We start from the raw sequence: 17750 nt of genomic DNA, 5'->3' as shown, positions 1-17750 counted from the left end.
ATTGTTGGAAGGTAAAAGAGAATGACCACAACTGTTTTAAAGACACAAAGTGGTCACTTTATAGGTAGGCTGCAAGAAAAACGATAGGTTGAAATTGCCAGAAAGATTCTTTGCTACAGCATAACATCTTAAAAACACACTCAAAGGCTACATCATTGGAATTGTGGCATTCACAGTTTGAAATATCTAGCAGGAGCCTGGAAATTAACTTTGGTATCACTGAGCCACCACCTGCAGGTTTTGGAATAGATCTGCCAACCCCAAGACACTTTATTCGTGACTGATGCTGAGACAATGCGCAGAAGAGGGACTGCTCTAGTCCCACACCGGCGTGAGGGTGGGGAAGTCCAGACCATAGTGCACTTCCTTACTCTTGGAAAGAGCAGCATAACGCTGTGCCCACCAGGCACCTACTGGCTGGACCACAGCTTGGACCAGAGGCATATGGGTTTTTTTGAAAAAAGATGTATCATTGGTGAGAGACAGGATAACATGTTATCTAACTGGAGGGAAGAAGCTTATTAAACAAGCATTTGGCTGAAGAACTTACACACAGAGAGGTAATTAATCTCAAAAGATCAGCATTTTCAAGCTGAATCGCAGGTTCTGCATTTTGAAGACAGGAAGATGCAATTCCTGCCAATATTTTTTTCGCTGGGTGCTGGACATTATGCTGCTATCACAACTAAGACATAGCTGCAAGTCTGATCCAGCTCAGGAACCAAATAATAGGAAGTTACACGTATGATCGTCATTTTTAGAGTCCTGAGCCAGGGTCACTGCACTCATCCACCTCTTCCTTTTGGGGAGCTGACACACAGATTTCCCGTTTACAAGGGGACACTGTGCACAAACACAGTTGTGACCTTTCAGCAAGAAGTCTTCCACATGACTCCAGATTTCGAAGGCTGACTTTATCCTACCGCATGTAGAACGTAAGCTCTACTACAGCTTATGAGGTAAATCCTCCCCTTCCTCAAATTTACAGATGCTTTTTTTAAGCAGTCCACATTTTAAAATCCCCATGTAGCTTAACAGACCTGCTGAGATGAAACAGCCGTGACTTTGTTTACTTGTTGAAAACACCAGTTAAAATTAACAATCTCAGAAGAAATCCCTTCTAGCCAGCAAATAAAGATAAAAACAAAGGAAGGGAACACTCACTTCGTAACCTTACTGCCTTGAGCACTGGTTGGCAAAATTCTTTGTTTTTAAATAAATAAATAAATAAATTTCATTCCTTTTTAAAAAGTCCTTCAGAAAAAGGATTTAATTGCTTCTGCAATTTAGCACTTGTTTCTGAACCACTAAAAGTTAACCGATCACACTCATTTGGTACTTTTTCTTCTGCTCACATAAAGTTCCTACCAGAAGAGGTAAGGAGCAGAACAAGCACTGCCCCTGCATCCACAGCGCTAAAACACTTTCCACACACAACAGTGCGAGAACAGCATGAAAGACAGCACTACTGCTAATAGTGGGAGAGGGAACGGGGGAGTGGGGAAAGAACCCACCATCTCCTAGGACAAGTTTTTAAAAACAAAACCAAACCAAACCAACAGAAAATCTTAATTTGCTCATCTCCCTTTTACAACAATGCAGGGGAAAACAAGAAAAAGAGCGAGCTCTCTTAAACCTGGATAACTGAGATTTAAGAAAAAACACACAGCCTTGGCTTCAGCTTCCAAGGAAGCTCATGAGGTGAAACAGGGCCATGTGGAGGTCGGTAGGTGATTTACAGGATGGCAGATGCAATGGTGCCTAAAAAAATAAAGAAACTAGAAGTGAACTCAAACCAGAGAGTCAGCTAGGAAGCAACATGACCCCCAGCCATCACGGAAGTGAAGACTGTCCAGCAAACAAGTGAAAACAGACCCAGAGAACTTCTTGAGGTCATTTTGTTAGAGGGACACTTTGGGATTGTTTTTTTTCCTTGGAATAGCCTACAGCAGTCTGACACAATGAACGCATCTCACAGCGTGTAGATTAAAGGTACAACTTTGCAGAAGCATCTAAAGGATTTAGGAACTTAAATCGCACTGCAAATTCCACAGGAATTTGATCTGTAATTAATTAGGCTCTTCTGGAGTGTCTTTGTTTTTTGTTTTTAAAGTGTTCTTTTTCCCTTGAAATCTCTGAGAAAGTGTGTTTCAAAACCAGGATGCGATTAAGTGGAGCATCCCACGTTACAGAATTACAATGAGCAGGAGAACTAATGTATTCAAGTGTTATTTCTGATTTCTGTTTCCTCAGATTTCCTGGAGTCACTTTTAGTTTCTTTCCTGGACAAAGGGGTTTAAGGCTTTCTTGAACTAAGCCCCTCGATATGTAGCCAGCTACAGCACACTGGAAGCACAATTATGCTACTAAGATAAGATGAAATGCAGCGGTGATGCACCAATTCATCATGTTTGGGGTTCTTCTAATGAAGCCCATTACTCACAGAAGAGAATTTTCTCAAGCAGTTAGTCACCAGCAGACAGCTTTCCCTGTTACTCCTTCCTCTCCCACAGCTGGTGAATAGTCTGGTCCTCCCCTCACCATCCCAAAAGTGCAATATTAGGAAAAGTCAACACCTAAATTAAAAGTAAACAAATAGTATTTAACTTTCCCTTAACCAAAAAAATTAACAATAAACCAGAACAGCTTTCAGGAGCAAGCCAACCTTTTTTGTTTAAAAAAGAAAAAAAAAAAAAGACGCCAAAAACAGCCTGCTGTCCTTTTAATACTACCGAAAGGATATTGAATAACTTTCTTTAGCTTATTAAAATAAGCATAAAACAACCTACCTACTAATTACAGCTTGCATAGAAACATTGTGTTTTGTACTTTGTGCAAATCTTACTAAATAAGGCATGCTTGAGAGTTTAGGTAGCAATGCAGTAGTTATCAAAGAATGCTGAGAAACTGCAAGGAAAATTCCAGGCAGTCTGCAATCCACATCCACTTACACAGTTCACTTGACTTCAAAGACCAACAGCTGATAGCTGCAGATCTGTCTGCAACATAAGGCAATATGGTATGTGTAGGGTCCAGCACCTGCTTTCAGCTAGTCATGGGTTTAATACACATAAGATCACTTGAATTCAGAAAACCTGAGCAGTTAGTTAAAAAGAGGGCTTCAGATGTGGATCAGTAAGAACCCATTTCAGGGAAAAGGAAGGGAAGGGGGGAAGAAGACGACGACGTGAAGCAGCACAGCCCTTCTCATAAAGGGGTTTTGTGCAGGTTTTGCGTATACTTTTACACCCTGAACTGTCCCTGTGGGACAATAATTTTCCGAACTGTCTTCTAACAAGTTATCCAGAAGAGTATTTTTGGAACAGAAGAAGCTAAAACGTTTGCCTCTCTTAGCCAGCCTACAAGTGTCTATTGCAGAAATTCAACAGGAATCAGTGACACTAAAGGAGTAAAGAGGAGGAGAAGCTGCAGTAAGAGCAGTATCAGAAATCTCTCAAATAAGTTACGTAGCACAGAGGGAAATTATAAGGCCTAATATAAGGTAAGGTGGAACAACATTTTGCCTCCTTCTTCCCCCTTCAAATCAAGTATTTTCAGGAAATATTGAAGTACAACCTTCTTTTGTAAGCAGCTTTGCATTAAAAATCTGTTTAAGCTCCAAAAGTTTTTTTTCAAAACATATCTAAAAAACCCACTAATAATAATCCTCAAAATCCCCTAGTATTTTGTAACATAAAATGGAATGTTCCTGGGCAAGTGCTGCCAGCTCCTTCAGGAACTCTGGGAAAAGGGCAGCTGCGAGTACGGCATTCCTCACGTGCACGGGAAGGCCAGGATGAGCCAGGCCTTTCTTGCCTTTCTGTCCCAGGAAAGGCTGGAGTACAGCCGGGTAAGCTTCAGAGAGGTTCCATCCTTTCCCCACATTGCTGCTGTGCTGGACATTACCTAAAGCCAGGAAAGGAGGAGAGGAGAGGAAAGAAAAAAGAAAAAAAAAAAAAAAAGAAAAAGAGAAAAGACTCAGTATATTAAGCACACAGTATTTGTACAGTGTCCAAACCCAGTTTACAAGGATTGTGTTCAGAGCTGTAGTTTGCAGTACCCAGACCACGCAGGGAGATACTCCACTAATTCAACATTTTCAAGTTCTATGTGGCCTGATTATACTGCATTTTTTATTAGCTATCTTTCCCCAGGTTATATATTATTCAGCTCCAGCTCTGATGAGAGAAATACGTGGGCAGAAGAGGAGTCAAGGGAAAGAGTAATATGGATTTACCTTATGAAATAGCGGATAATATCTCCCCATCTAGACCCAGCATGGTTGTCTCAGTTTAAGTGATCCTGTGCTCTAGCCTTACCCGAGATCAAAATATCGTTTGGACTGTACTTTTTTCTCTCTCTTTCTCTATCCTGTCCCCATGAACCACCGTGTAGATGGGGGTTTGAGGCCAAGCTATCAAATCGCCATGGGAGTTCGAAGCGAGCTAGAAACTAAGGGGAAAAATAATTGAAAATTTGATTTTTCTACAGCTGTAACACCACTAACTACGCTTACCTTTAACTCCATGTAAAGCAACCAAACATTAAAAAAAGAGCAAGTGAAAACCACTGTGTGCTCTGCTATATGATCTCTGCTGCCAGAGTTCAGAGGATCAGGGCTCAAGCATCAGAACGCATGGAATTACACTGACAGCAGCACTTAAATTTCAATCAATTGCTCCTTGTTTCAACCTGAAGCAGAGCTGCACTTTAATTAAATGATAATTAATTTAGTGAAACTAAAAAGGTGACAAAATTTAACACTGACAGAAATAAATACTTTACAAAGAAAAATTAACTTGCAGAACTCACTGCCACAAGATGCCATTGAGGCCAGAAGTGGAGACAGATAAAATCCTGTCTAACTTACAAGTGTTACAAGTGTTCTCATGAACTGTGTGAGTAAATCATTAAAAATAATAATAATAATAAAGGACCGTCATATTAATTCACATACTGCAGATAAGCCAAATGCAACATGGCTGCATTAAGAAGAGGTTTCTCTCAAAGTGCATGCAGTTTATGTTAAAACACCTCAGTGGCAGGTTACACCACCTTTCTCTGAAACCTCTACCAGTAGCTAAAGCGAGGACCTGTAGATGAATGCCTTGCCTGACACTGCAGAGCAATCCCTCTGTTCAACAGCTCTGTACATTTCTTCCTTCCCTGTAGTTCTCTTAAGGCACTATGGAATTACTGCAGACTTCAAGTACTCAAAAGGAAATTTCATCTTAATCATCTAACAGAGTTGTACTTTTCTCGAGTTTCAAAAAACCTTTCCAACTCCAGAGTTATCAATCATTCATATTGTTATACTACAAATTTTTATCTACTAGAGACAGAGCACAAGAATTTCAGTTCTGTAAAAAATTCTGATTGTGGGAGGAAAAACTACTTAAATTATGAATTACAATGAAAAGAAAGTTTTGAGTTTCCCTTGAAGATTTTTTTTAAGATTTTTCTAATGTCAAAATGTTTCATAATTAATATTTTAAGTTTTTTTAAATCATTTAGCCAATATAACCAGAATGCTAGTATACTGTCAAAGCTTTTCCTTTTTTTTTTTTAAACCCTTCCCTTCAAAAAGCACAGAAATTGATACATATCCCTAAAAACTTTTTGATTTAGATTTAACTGCCTATTGGGAGAAAAAAAAAAAAAAAAACCACAAAATAAAAAAAACACAGAAAGGTGGACCAGGGATAAGGGATTTGATTTTTTTCCTTTGACCAGGATTGTCCACTTCTTTCTAGGGTGAGGATGCAAACTGAATTGTTCAATTGAGAAATTGAGAAAACGAGTACTCTGGAGATATTATCACCAATGCACTGAAAGAAAGGCAGCATTTCATACGGGATCTACATCATGACAGCTCTACATATCTAACCAGAACCCAAGTGACTGTGTAAGAAAACGACATATTACTGCAAGCAGAAAATAACAAATCATCCATTTCTGCTCAAACACCTTCTGAGGTCATTGCTGTGTCAAGAGAAAGGAAACGCTCTGGAATATTTTGGTTTTACATTTGTGTTTCCCACTAAGTCTGGCTTCCATTTTTCAGGTGTGAATTCTGTAGGATGCCAGTTATGCTCAGACCTGTAGAGAAAACGTTGGGGGTTATTCACCACTTCCATTTGGGGAAGAAACCCTCAGAGAACAACTAATTTGCATGATGCTCAAAGGTGGCATTCAAGCTAATGCAAAGGAATCTTTGCATGAGGAACATGAGGAACTATGGGAGTTCCTCATGTTATTTTTTTTTTTTCATTTACCACTATTGTAGCAGTTCCTACCTTGCACTTCTTAATATAATGAACTACCGTGGGTTGATAGACTACTGAACCAACTTGCCCCAAGAATTACAGTTCAAGTACTTGCATCACCAGTCCTGTTGGGAACCAAGTCTGCAGTTATCCAGACACTTATTTACTCTCCATCTATTTGTCAAGAGGTGCCTTCTTTGCAGGAGTTGCCACAACACAGAAGAAAACGTACCAACAGGGTGACTAAGCAGCCTTGTTTCAAATTCCTAAATAATGACCAGCATGAGTCAACCTGGCAAATTCTGAAGCCCACAGAAGAAAACTGATGTTAAATAGGAAGCATAAATAAATGCCATTCGGAATGCATTATATAGAAGTTCTTATTGCCAGCAGCCAAAAAAAAAGGGCACTAAATGCTGCCTCCTAATAGCATCTCCCATGTGCTAGCTACAATGCCATCTAATTGTAAGGCTTTCTAATCTATGGCACCAGAATGCAGAGCCTAAAATGCTACTGACATTTGCAATGCATAGCTCCTTTACAGCAGGCTCCTTCCACGGACTAGTTCTTCGAGAAGCAGTCTTAGCGAGATCGTAATTTTATAGACCAGATGTACTGCAAAGCTTACAAACATATACCATGCTTCCTAGAAACTAGGTAAATTATTATTCAGAGCCCTGAAAAATGAAAACCCAGTGAAAATGGCATATAAAAAGTCCTGCTTTCCATACCTCTGGAAATCCAAAAAAAGTATCGACAACTTCACAAAGGTATAGGCAGAGTGGGTGATTATTAATGACTCCCAGTGACGACTACGCACACACCTGTAAATGCAGCCTCTCTTGAACCCTGTTGCTGAGTCAGCTCTTAATCACTGTGGTCACTGCACTCACCAAATTCAACACATTCCCATCACATGGGAAGTTGGCTTTTAAGGGAGAACAAGCACATCCCCAGGGCAGGGCCCCAACTCGACCAGTTGCCTGGCTGCATCTGGAAAGTTCTTAGTTAGAACATTGTTAGAATGTTAGAACATTAGACTCTTCGTTTTGCTTATTTTCACTAGCCTCCCTCAAGTCAGTGTAAATACTGGTAACTATCAAGACAGGTGGTAGCTTGCACTATGCTTGAGAAGAAGCGGATGTTACAGAAGTCCCCTGGAAAGCTGGCTTATTGGGATGATAGCTGTTTAAATCCCCACTGCTCTCAAAGTGTCCTGGCTTTTATACGCCCCACCCAACCCTTTTTATTTTGGTTTGGTTTGGTTTTCATTCAAGAAAGCAGTTTTCTGGCTAATATCTATCTCCTTCAGTAGTAGCCCAAACCATGATATGAAGCCTTATTCAACTGTGGCAGAAACCAATTCATTCTAGACTTCTGTCCTCCCTAACATTTATCAAAAAAGAACCAATGACTAGCCGAAGGTCAAGCTAAAAATAAAATGAAATCATGCACATATGCCATCTCACCTCATGCCTTGAAAGCAAGTTTGTTTACGGCCAAACTGACAGCGAGCCAAGAGCTGATTTTGTTACTCCTTTAAACAGACATTTTCTGTAGCAAATAAAAGCTTCTAAAGAGCAAAGAATATCCAAATAGATCCATACACTACGGTCTACTGAGCATCATCAGTTTCAAGTCAGAAGGGTGCATCTGCTTAATGATATTCACAACGCACCACACCTACTTTTAATCATGCTGTAGAAAACAAAGAGAGGTAACCGGTGAGTCATTCCACCCAGCGCTCCTCTGAGTATGGTTAACATTTACCTTTGGTTAGCAATTCTTCCGCAGCATCAGACATATCCACACGAAAAAGCAAGTACTGTTGGGCCTCCAGGAGAAGACCTGGGAAGTCTTTTTCAATGGAAGCAAAATGTTCAATTTTATTTTTCACAGATGCCAGCACCTGCCAAAACAACAGTAACAATTACTTCTTCCTCCCTTGCTCCCAGTGCAGCCACAGACTCAGGCTTTCTCTAGCTGCATTAAAATAGAGTTACGACAAAAGTTATGGTCATACAGAATTTCCAGTTCTTTGCACAAACGTAATTAAAACATTGAAATGAGACGAGAGGCTCTCAGACAGGTGGGAAAGCAACAGGTGGAACTGAAAAAAAGATAACAGAAGGTTTAAAAATACTGTTCCAATAGGCATGACTAATGCTTGTGGTCAAATACCTGATAAAGTGACCGCACGCTAGGCTGAAACACCATGTTGGTGTTGAGCAGAAAGGAGCGAAGAAGAGGCTGTGGATAACTTGCCAGCTGAGTAATGATCCCAATAAGCAGCAAATTTACATGCAAAGAATTCTCCAGCATGTTCTCCAGCTTCGACAACACTACACTGATGAATGGTCCTGCAAGAAAAGAAGAAGGAACCAATGCTTTTGTTTTCACAGAAGAAAAATCCCACGATCTAGGAAATAGGCATTTAAAAGGAATTTTGATCATAACCAACCAAATCAGACCTCCCACACGCTAATTAAAGCCAGCAGGGAGAAAACCCAAACTGTATCTGAACAAAAAATAGACTTACCAGAGGTGTTAAAAGCTTTTGTGAATAGAAGCACTTTCGCTAGCTAGCCAATGAGTTTACATTAATAGCATATTTAACATGCCATTTAACTATTCTACTTTACATGTGCCAATAGGCATTTAGCCTAGTATGCTATAGGCTACTGATCTATTCCCCTTGAAGTTAATCGGAATGGTATCACTACTTCAAATGCAAACAGAATCTGCCATTTTTATGCTTGTTGTGCCTAATTTCTATGCAAGGACTGGGCAAAGTAAATTATAGCTAGCTTTCTTGACTTATCAAAAACCTGTGCTGTTCTAAAGAAAATATGAAAATGCTACTCCAAACATAAAAATCAAGACCTGTGATAGTTCACAGCACAAGAAGGCATTTTCAGTACTGCAAACAGTCACACAAAGCAAAGAAGACATTAAAATAGATTTATAAGCAAAATTATTGGAAGATGTAGGCTTTATCATATAAATGTCACCAGTAAATAATAGCTTTAGTTTGTGTATTCATGCTGCGGGATAGCCACTGAAATACAGAAGCATTTACCATGAAAATACATAAACCCTTAGTGTTCAAGTTTAAGAAACCTTTGCAAGGCTGAGCATGACTTTAACCAAATAATACATATCATTAGACGGTACAGCTGGTGACATGCTTCAGGCAGTCTTTAAGAGTCACCTGATCACGAGTAAAGTCTTCGAAACATCCCTCATCCCACACCCAGTCGTCCGTGTCTCCCCCCCCCCCCCATTCTAGCTGTGTAAAAGCTAGGGAGTCCACGCAGAAGAATCCCTGGGTGACACAGTTACAGCACTGCTGACTTTGAACATCCCACCCTAGTCCTTAACACAAGATGCATGCCATGGGGATTTCTAGAGTCAAGCAGGTGGCCATAATCTGATCCCATTCCAGCTACCCTCAGCTAGCAAATGGCTGCCATTCGAGCTACCTGGGCAGAGTTTAGCCCAGTTTAATACACCTGCTGCAAACTATGGCAGAGGCTAAAGAAATTCTGGGCCAGCGCAACGGTAAGGATCAAATCAGAAGTGCCTACATTGCCACTTCACCTAATAGAGCATCACTAAAGGTTAAAGTCTATCACATTTTATAGAGACCGTGAGTACAAAGCAAGCACTCCCTTGAGTCTCATCTATCATGGCTAATGCCGGCACAACTCCACTTGCAAGAGGAAAAGTAGGAGGGCCAGTGTTGACAAGGCTTTTTGTGGCTGCTACCTTTCACCCACCATGTGAGCCATCGGAGTGAAGGTCGCTATCACATCCTGCAGGAATCCCCCCCTGTCTGAGTATCCAATGGAGCAGCCCCAAAACCTTTTGTTGAGATACAGTTTCTCCTGTCCCAACATAACCTATGACTTCCCCTTTTATGTTCACAGAGACATTTTCACAGAGCTCCTGAGGACAGCAGTGCAGTGGGAGCTCTACTGTATCAAGAGGGATTGCAGGAGAAGGAGTCGAGATATATCACTGTTTCTCTCCTCTAGGTCAGACTTCAAAGCTAAGTAGGTAAAGCTGAAGCTAGTACTTGTTACACGTGCTGTATGCCACTGCAAGAGAGGTTACCAAGATATATTAAAAAATTTCTCAGCGGTAGAGAGACTTTTTCCCCCAAGAAATTACTGGAATGAGAATCGGAGGAACTAAGCAGTGTTTGCAGGCCTTGTAAGAAACAAGAGTAAACAGATGAGAAATAAAAAAATTGTGGCTATGAAGTCAGGCACTTATCGGGGGGGGGGGGGGGGGGGGGGGGCAAGGAGAGGGGGGTATAGGGAGGACAGAATATAAATTCCAGTTCATGAACACTACATTCTTTCTTGCTCAGGGGAAAACAGGGATGATGGTGTTTAATGCTTTTAAATTGGATACAGACACCAATAGGACATTTTCTTCATAGATCCATAGACCTGAAGAGAACATCTTTGCACTGCTGACACTTACTGGGTGTGGGAAACTATCCAGTTATTCGATTCTGCAGAGAGAAACCCCATCCCATGACAGCATCCCAAAAGAGTGAAAGCAACCAGAAATCTGTATCACACACATCTACAAACATAATACAGCATTCCAAATTAAATATATTATTATATTTGAAAGACACTGCAATCTCAACGTTTCTGAGGTATTGTTATGAGCACCTCCTTACTTGTAATCACTAAGATCTCTGCTAACGCTAGGTAAACAGCCTAAAAGTAAAACATGTTGTGGATAGGGTGTAAACAGCAAGCCTTTTCCTGTGAGCTTCTTTTTTCCCTTTGTTTTTCTCAGTTGTGGTGGGTTTGGGTGTTTTTTTTGGGGGGTGGGGGGGAGGTGGTCGTTTTGGTGTGGGTTTTTTGGACAGGAACAAATGGAGGGAGGGACTAGATGAAGAATGAGAGACAGGGACAACATTTTTGAGCTACATTTGACAGCAGATAATGGGAAACAGAAAGGTTTGAATATGATTAGCTTCTGGCACAAGGAAATTGCCACCACAGCAAAAATAGCAAATTGATTGAAAAACAGGCTGAATTTTTCAATTAAGAAACAATGCTAGGCATGCTGGCCACAGCTGACCAGAAAGGGCTGCATTTCAATGGACACAAATTAATGTTTTCCCCTGGCTTTCAAATGAACAAGACACCATCTTACAGAGATTTTGTTTTGGATGAGGAAACCTAGATACATTATTATTTTTTATTATTTGCATTACTGTGGTATCTAGGAGACCTAATTAAAGACCAGGAGACCGCAGTGCAAGGAGCTGTACAAGTACAGATCAAAATCCCCCTCTAACCACCGGTAGCACTGTCATTCCTGAATGGCTTGGACAGTTGCAGAGACCAAGCTTAAATTGTTGCCTGGCTCAAGGCAGAAAAGCATACCAACAGCGAGGGCAGACCTGACATGGGAGGAACAGGATGCCAGGGCAGAGCATGGAGACCGGCACGTACCGACATGGCACCAGTGCTGCCACCTCGTGCTAAAATGTGAAATGGCAGAGAGGAAAAAAATGGCAACATGATATACCACGACCACAGCATCAGAGATGAAAGCCACCAGAAAAACAAATTATTTACCTGCACTCTGTATATTAGAACAGTTACTCCAATCCCCTTTCAATTGCAAAAGCTTTCTCTAGGAATGATGGAGCTCTCACATACAAACAACATAACCCCTGCTCATGATTTTAAACAATTGCAAAACACAAGCAGCCAAAAAAACCCTGAGCAACCATCGTTTACTGACTGTTCTGCTCTGCTTTCACGTTGGATCTCTCACTCTCCTTGGACTGGTCTCAGCTATTTGGGCTATACCCTCTTTAGTGCCAGGACTGTCCCTTGCTCTATGCTTGCTCCCTGTGCCGCACAGTGTGATCTCATTTGACCACCTTTAATCACCCTCCCTTCCTGTATTTGGTATGTATGTAATTGACAGGACATTCCACCTGTAAATGGAGCACTCTGGCTCCTGGTAGCGTGCTTGGGAGAGACATCCTCCTTTGGTCCAAAGGGAGATGAAATGCTCTCTGCAGAAGGGGTGTCTGCTGAGAAATTCTCAAAGTCCTCCTCCTCTTCTGCAGGAGAGACAGGGTCAGGAGTATCCAACTTCTGCTCTTCTAAGCTTGCATTGTTTGGATCCAGTTCCTTAATAATTTTGTCATACTGTGCAATGAAATCCTCACCATCTGTGCTCAGCAGTCTTACACTTAAGTTACAATCTGCCTCCTGAAGAGAAAGCTTCAACTCTAAGTCTGGCTGTGGATCAATCTCCATTATTTTCTGGTTTATTTGTTCTTTCATTACACCTTGAGTCAAGCTTGAATTTCTCTTACTGTGCTCATCCAAGTCGATTTCCTGCTGGCTCTTTGCAAGAGGCCCATTGACCACAGTCTGGCTTTGGACCTCATGTTCTCTGGCTACATTTAAAGTTTTCTCCTTGGAGTTGTCATCATCTTGAGTATCCTTCTGGGCACATAACCTGTAAACCATAACATCATCCTGAAAGTCTGATTCCTCTATGTAAGATCCTTTGATGAGCATGATGGCATTTTTTTTCATTTCTTGAATGTGTTTCGGTGGCTCTGCAGGTGGCTGCATCTCTGTGCTTCCCATATCATCATACGGTTGTGGTGAGCTCACATCAGAACCAGGAGAAATCCCTGTGTCATAGCTATCATCCCATTCTAGCTCCAACTGCATCTTCTCACCAAATGGAGTTACTTGAGAGGAGCTACACGTGCTAGGTGTCCTTTGCTGGAGCCGAAACATGGGGTTTTCCACATCTGTACTATTCTCCTCAGCAAGCGTTTGGATAAAGGTGTCTGGATCAGGGTTTACTCCATCATACAAGGCAGACCAAACCTTACAATCTTTCAGACACTGGAGGATGGCTTCTTGAGCTTCCCCCAAGTACTGCAAGTAGCTGATGTCCACAGCTCTTCCATATTCCACAATGCAAGCAGATTCAGAAGAGCGTCTACCAGAATCTGAAAGTAAAGAAGATTACTCATACCATAGCATAATAAAACAACCCGAAAGTTCTCCAGCAAGGCAGCCAATGAGACATGGCAGGTAGAGTCTTTAGTCCCAACCATCCGGTAAGGTGGGAAGATCAAAGCACAAAGATTAAGAGATTTGCTCATAAACATACATGACTTACTCCTATTGCCAAGACAGAGCTGCAACTCAGGATTTCCAAGAGACCACCCTGCATTCAAACCTTAAAACAGCAACCACTCTGAAGCAGCAGGAGTTGCAGTCATATATCTGTAAATTACTTTCATGAATGCATATTCAATTTGAATAGCTGTTAAAACAAGGTTTCAGTAGACACATGGAAGGAATTAAATAAGCTTTCCAGTTCAGGCTTGCTCAGTTTATTGCTGCCCACCACATTTCCTCCCCCTCGCATCCTTGCCCACCTCCTCCCATGAGCTGCTACCAAATCAAACTCAGTTCATGATCTGGTCTTCCCCTGAGTACCAATTACCTTTAGTTTGTGCTGCTTTTGTCCATAGAATATAATCTTTTCCTTGGCTTTCAAGTGTCAAGGCGATCCCAGTGGAGCAGCAGACTGGTGTCAGGGCGAGCAGTTTTGCAGCAGATACAGAGTAACAGTCTCTCTCTTTCACAGCCCACCGCTGGCTCAACATCATGTGGTTACATGGGATCAGATACCTGAAACAGCAGTGTCTAGTATTACTTCATCATCCTTTCACCTTAGAGAAAGCAACCAGATACAAAATTCCCTTCCCACCTTCCTGCCCTGTCCAAATTAAAAGAAACAGTAACAATAATCTTGACAGTGATCCATATTCTAAACCTCTCAAGGGCATGAAATCCTGACTCTCTATATTGTGAAACTACAGTTTGATTGAGGAACTGTCAAGACGAGTAGAGATAGGAGGTCAGTTGCATTAGAACGGGGAAGTGAACAATCCTTCACAGGTCAGAGCAAACTTGCTGTAAGAAGGGATGGAGGAAGTGTGGGATGGGCAGATGTCAATGGCCAGCAGGGTTCCATCTCAGAATTCTTAATTTATTTGTTTTCCTGGGAAATCCAGAGGGAACAAGTTTACATGTACCAGACAAGCAGGTAGCAAAAAGGAGGGTCAGTCATCAAAGTGCTCTACTGCACTAAAGACTGAGCTCTCAGGCAGAAGAGGGAATAAGCTATGGGGAATACAAGGAACAGAGGAAGCACAGCCTTCTTTAGAGCAACTTTTTACAAGCACTTTATTAAAGAGCCTCTGTTAAATGGACTGATGTTTTTCCATTTAAAATGCAAACAAATTCTAAAGGATTCCCTAAATAAACAAAAAGGAGATTAAATAAAGCACTGCTGTTAGAGTCGCAACATACTTGAGTTCACAGAGGTCCTAACAGCATTCCCAGGCACAACAGCCAGAGCTATAAGGAATTTCACCTCAATGCCTGTGGGTGTAGGGACAGACAGTATCTGAAACGTTCATGTGATCTACAGTGCTAAAAGCCCAATTTAGTTGCACCAATATTTTCAAATAAATAATCAATTCTCATCTAATACACACACCAAAATTATAAGTGAGTGTTCTGAAGCAATGCATAGAACCATCAGTTAAAAGCAAAAATAATCAATACATTTAGTACATCACATAACAATCTACCTACAACAGTTCCGGAATCTGCAGTAGTCTCAGTAAGAGAGGAATCAAAGAGGTAGAAAACAAGAAAGAAGGCGGAAGCTGCAAACAAGTATTTAGCTCTGTATCAGTACAATACACTAGAGAAAACATACAGGAGAGAAGAATTATACATTTAGAAACAGGGAATAAGCAGGTTGGAGGTGATAAATATATTCTTAGCTTCTCTCACTTTTATAGAAATAAATCACAAGAAAAATCTCTTGCTCCTGAAGATCACAGGAGGTAAATCACACTTCTTCAGGTCTGGTAGACTTTTGTCAGGATCATAAATATTCTTATCTCTGTAGTTGCTTGGATTTCTGCTCTCTTGGAGTGCTCTCACCCAGCTCTGCATCCACAGGCAGAGACTGTATGTCCCAGAATTAGGATGAAGACTGGAAAAAGGAGTTTGGGCTTTACCTTAAAACTAGCTGTAACATCACATCTTCACAATGCAAGCCAATGAGCGTTCTGAATAATGCCAAGGAGACGACACAGAGCTGGAAAATTATAAATGATGTCAGTTTTTCCTCTGGAAATTGTACCTTTCTGATCTTCCCTGCATACTACATTACAAAATGGCTCTGCCAGAACATCATGCTTTATAAGGCACTGTTCGTATGATATTTCGTTTTGTCAATCCCCCTAGGGGGTTTTGTTTTTAAAGTTGTCTAGAGCTATACACATAACGTGTTACATTTTAACAAAATACAATCCAGAATTTTCCTTCAAATAAGCAATTAAAAAAAAAAGCAGTAATTTGCCAGTCTTTAATATTACTCAAATTTATTAATTTAACTCAGCATGAAGTGAACCCTGTAACTTCCAAGATAGTGTGTTAGTTTTTAATTCTGATGTAGAAATTGAACCAACTCAAGGTCTTTTTTGGAAGAAAAGTTATAAACCACTTCAAGTTTCTGTTGCTTTAAGTATAAGGAATGATTAGTGTTCTGCACATTAAGAAGCTGAATGCTTCCACACATATAGCTTAATGTACTGACATAGATCAGGACTAAACAAGTCATGTTTATCAGAATCTACTCTATATGGAACGTTCACAACCCCTTCACTACAGGTCATTTGAATCTCTGGGAACCACAGCAAAGTGCAAAGATCCTTCCTGTGAGACTAGGAGAAAGGAAAAAAAAAATAGGATTCCTCAGTGGAATTGCATGCTTGCCTTTTTGGCAAAGGTCTGATCAAATATACCCATAACTAGGTACTTCAGTAGTAACACTCAGCAGATACAAAAATCATGCCCATTCTATGACAGGCATCCCACTTTCACACTGGCTTTAGGACAGACTAGAACCATGGACTTCTACAGGCTTTTTTTAGTCACTAATTAGATATACAACACTTTCAAAGCTATCATACAGTACATTTCTACCTGCCAGATGCTTGCTAGACCAGTTATGTCCAAAATGGTAGAAGCATGAGCTGTAAGCTTTCAAGGGTTTTCATGGACCACAGCACCATCATCTCCCTGCCTTTTAATGCCTAAGTCCTTGGACACATTCTCCTGCACTGCTCTCTCCTAGACACAGTATCTCACAGCTGACTTAGACTCCAGGACCAGGCTGACTCTTGCGAGAATTGGCTTAGGTCGACCCTCTGCTAGAGTTTCAAATTGGTGTTTAAATCTTGCCTCTTCCTATATGAATTATGTAAACTCAAATAATTAATATATGAAATTAATTGCACCTTTCAGTAGCTAACAAAAGAAGATTAGGACAAAATAAGGAAAAAGCTACAGATATTTCTGTACCTCATTTTTTCAGTCACTGAACATCCTTTGTAATTCATTCAGGATTAAATCCAGCATCCAGCCTGGACATGGCTTTCCTCCACACTATGGAATTTCCTCCTCTTCTCTGCAGTCACTTCCCTTACTCTCACTGTTAAAATGCCCTATTCTAAGCTCTGCCGCAGCATGTTGCTATGTTCTTCTCTCCAGCCCATGCTTTCTCAAAAATGTCAACTTAAAGACTCTTTGTTTCACCATATTCAGTTCTTTCTTTCAGATAAGTAACTTAGCTCCCCGACAATATGGCTGGCTGCCCATGGTTACCAAGACCAGATGAATATGTGTATTTCTTGAAAAATATATGTACATCCATGTATTTTCCCTTACTTGGTGGCTGTATCTATGGAATAGTTAAACGACAAAGTTTAAATGAACATCTCTTGAGAACCTCTGAAAAGCGGAAGTTTCTTTGATTGCCTTCCCCAGTTTGGTCATTGAACTAACACTCAGAGAAGAACAAAAGAAAAGGAAAAAGCAGAGAGAAGGGAACCAGGGAATGCTCATGAGCTGGCTTGCAGTGAAGCAAAGCAGAGCTCAAACTTGTTGCCCTGTCACCACTGTCCACTGCTTGTACTAGAAGCCAACAGGAAGGTGCTAGTTAGTCCAAGACCTAGTGCCTACAGAAATACATGGAGAAAGTAAAAGGGCAAGAGAAGAAGAAAAAAACAGTACTGGGGTTCTTCATAGGAATAGGAGTTGAAGAGCTTCACAACAAGCTTTTGGAAAGAGCCAGATCCTTGCATGCAAGATATGTTTTAGCTACGGGAAATTCTCGTTTCCTCTGTGAAATTTACTAAGAGGCAAGTCCAACTTTTCTTCATACTGTGAAAGTTCAAAAACACTTGCTACTGCCTTAACTTTTCCTGTATTTAGGAAATTTCACCTTTCAGGGAAACATTTCTTACTTGTCTTTGCAACCATATTGCGAATCAGGAATCATCTGAACAAGTAAAGCTAGTCTATTTTTGTATTTTGTAAAAAG

General features: G+C 40.8%; 1 protein-coding gene across 1 annotated transcript in view; it reads right to left on the bottom strand.

Annotated features, from left to right (window-relative positions):
* Positions 1 to 3422: 3422 nt before the first annotated feature.
* Positions 3423 to 17750, bottom strand: part of FHIP1A (FHF complex subunit HOOK interacting protein 1A) — a gene marked incomplete at its 5' end in the record, with an annotated part of 38781 nt that continues 24453 nt past the window's right edge. Inside the window, 6 exons of the mRNA XM_082482282.1 lie at positions 3423 to 3906; positions 8037 to 8175; positions 8448 to 8626; positions 12244 to 13284; positions 13788 to 13975; positions 15382 to 15461. Coding sequence (XP_082338408.1) covers positions 3656 to 3906; positions 8037 to 8175; positions 8448 to 8626; positions 12244 to 13284; positions 13788 to 13975; positions 15382 to 15461 — 1878 coding nt within the window. The 3' untranslated portion in view covers positions 3423 to 3655. The remainder of the gene's footprint in view (positions 3907 to 8036; positions 8176 to 8447; positions 8627 to 12243; positions 13285 to 13787; positions 13976 to 15381; positions 15462 to 17750) is intronic.

This window comes from Vanellus vanellus (genome assembly GCF_965231255.1).
Source record: "Vanellus vanellus genome assembly, chromosome: 4".
In the NCBI taxonomy this organism is placed as follows: domain Eukaryota; kingdom Metazoa; phylum Chordata; class Aves; order Charadriiformes; family Charadriidae; genus Vanellus; species Vanellus vanellus.
This window is presented reverse-complemented; position numbering and strand designations above follow the sequence as displayed.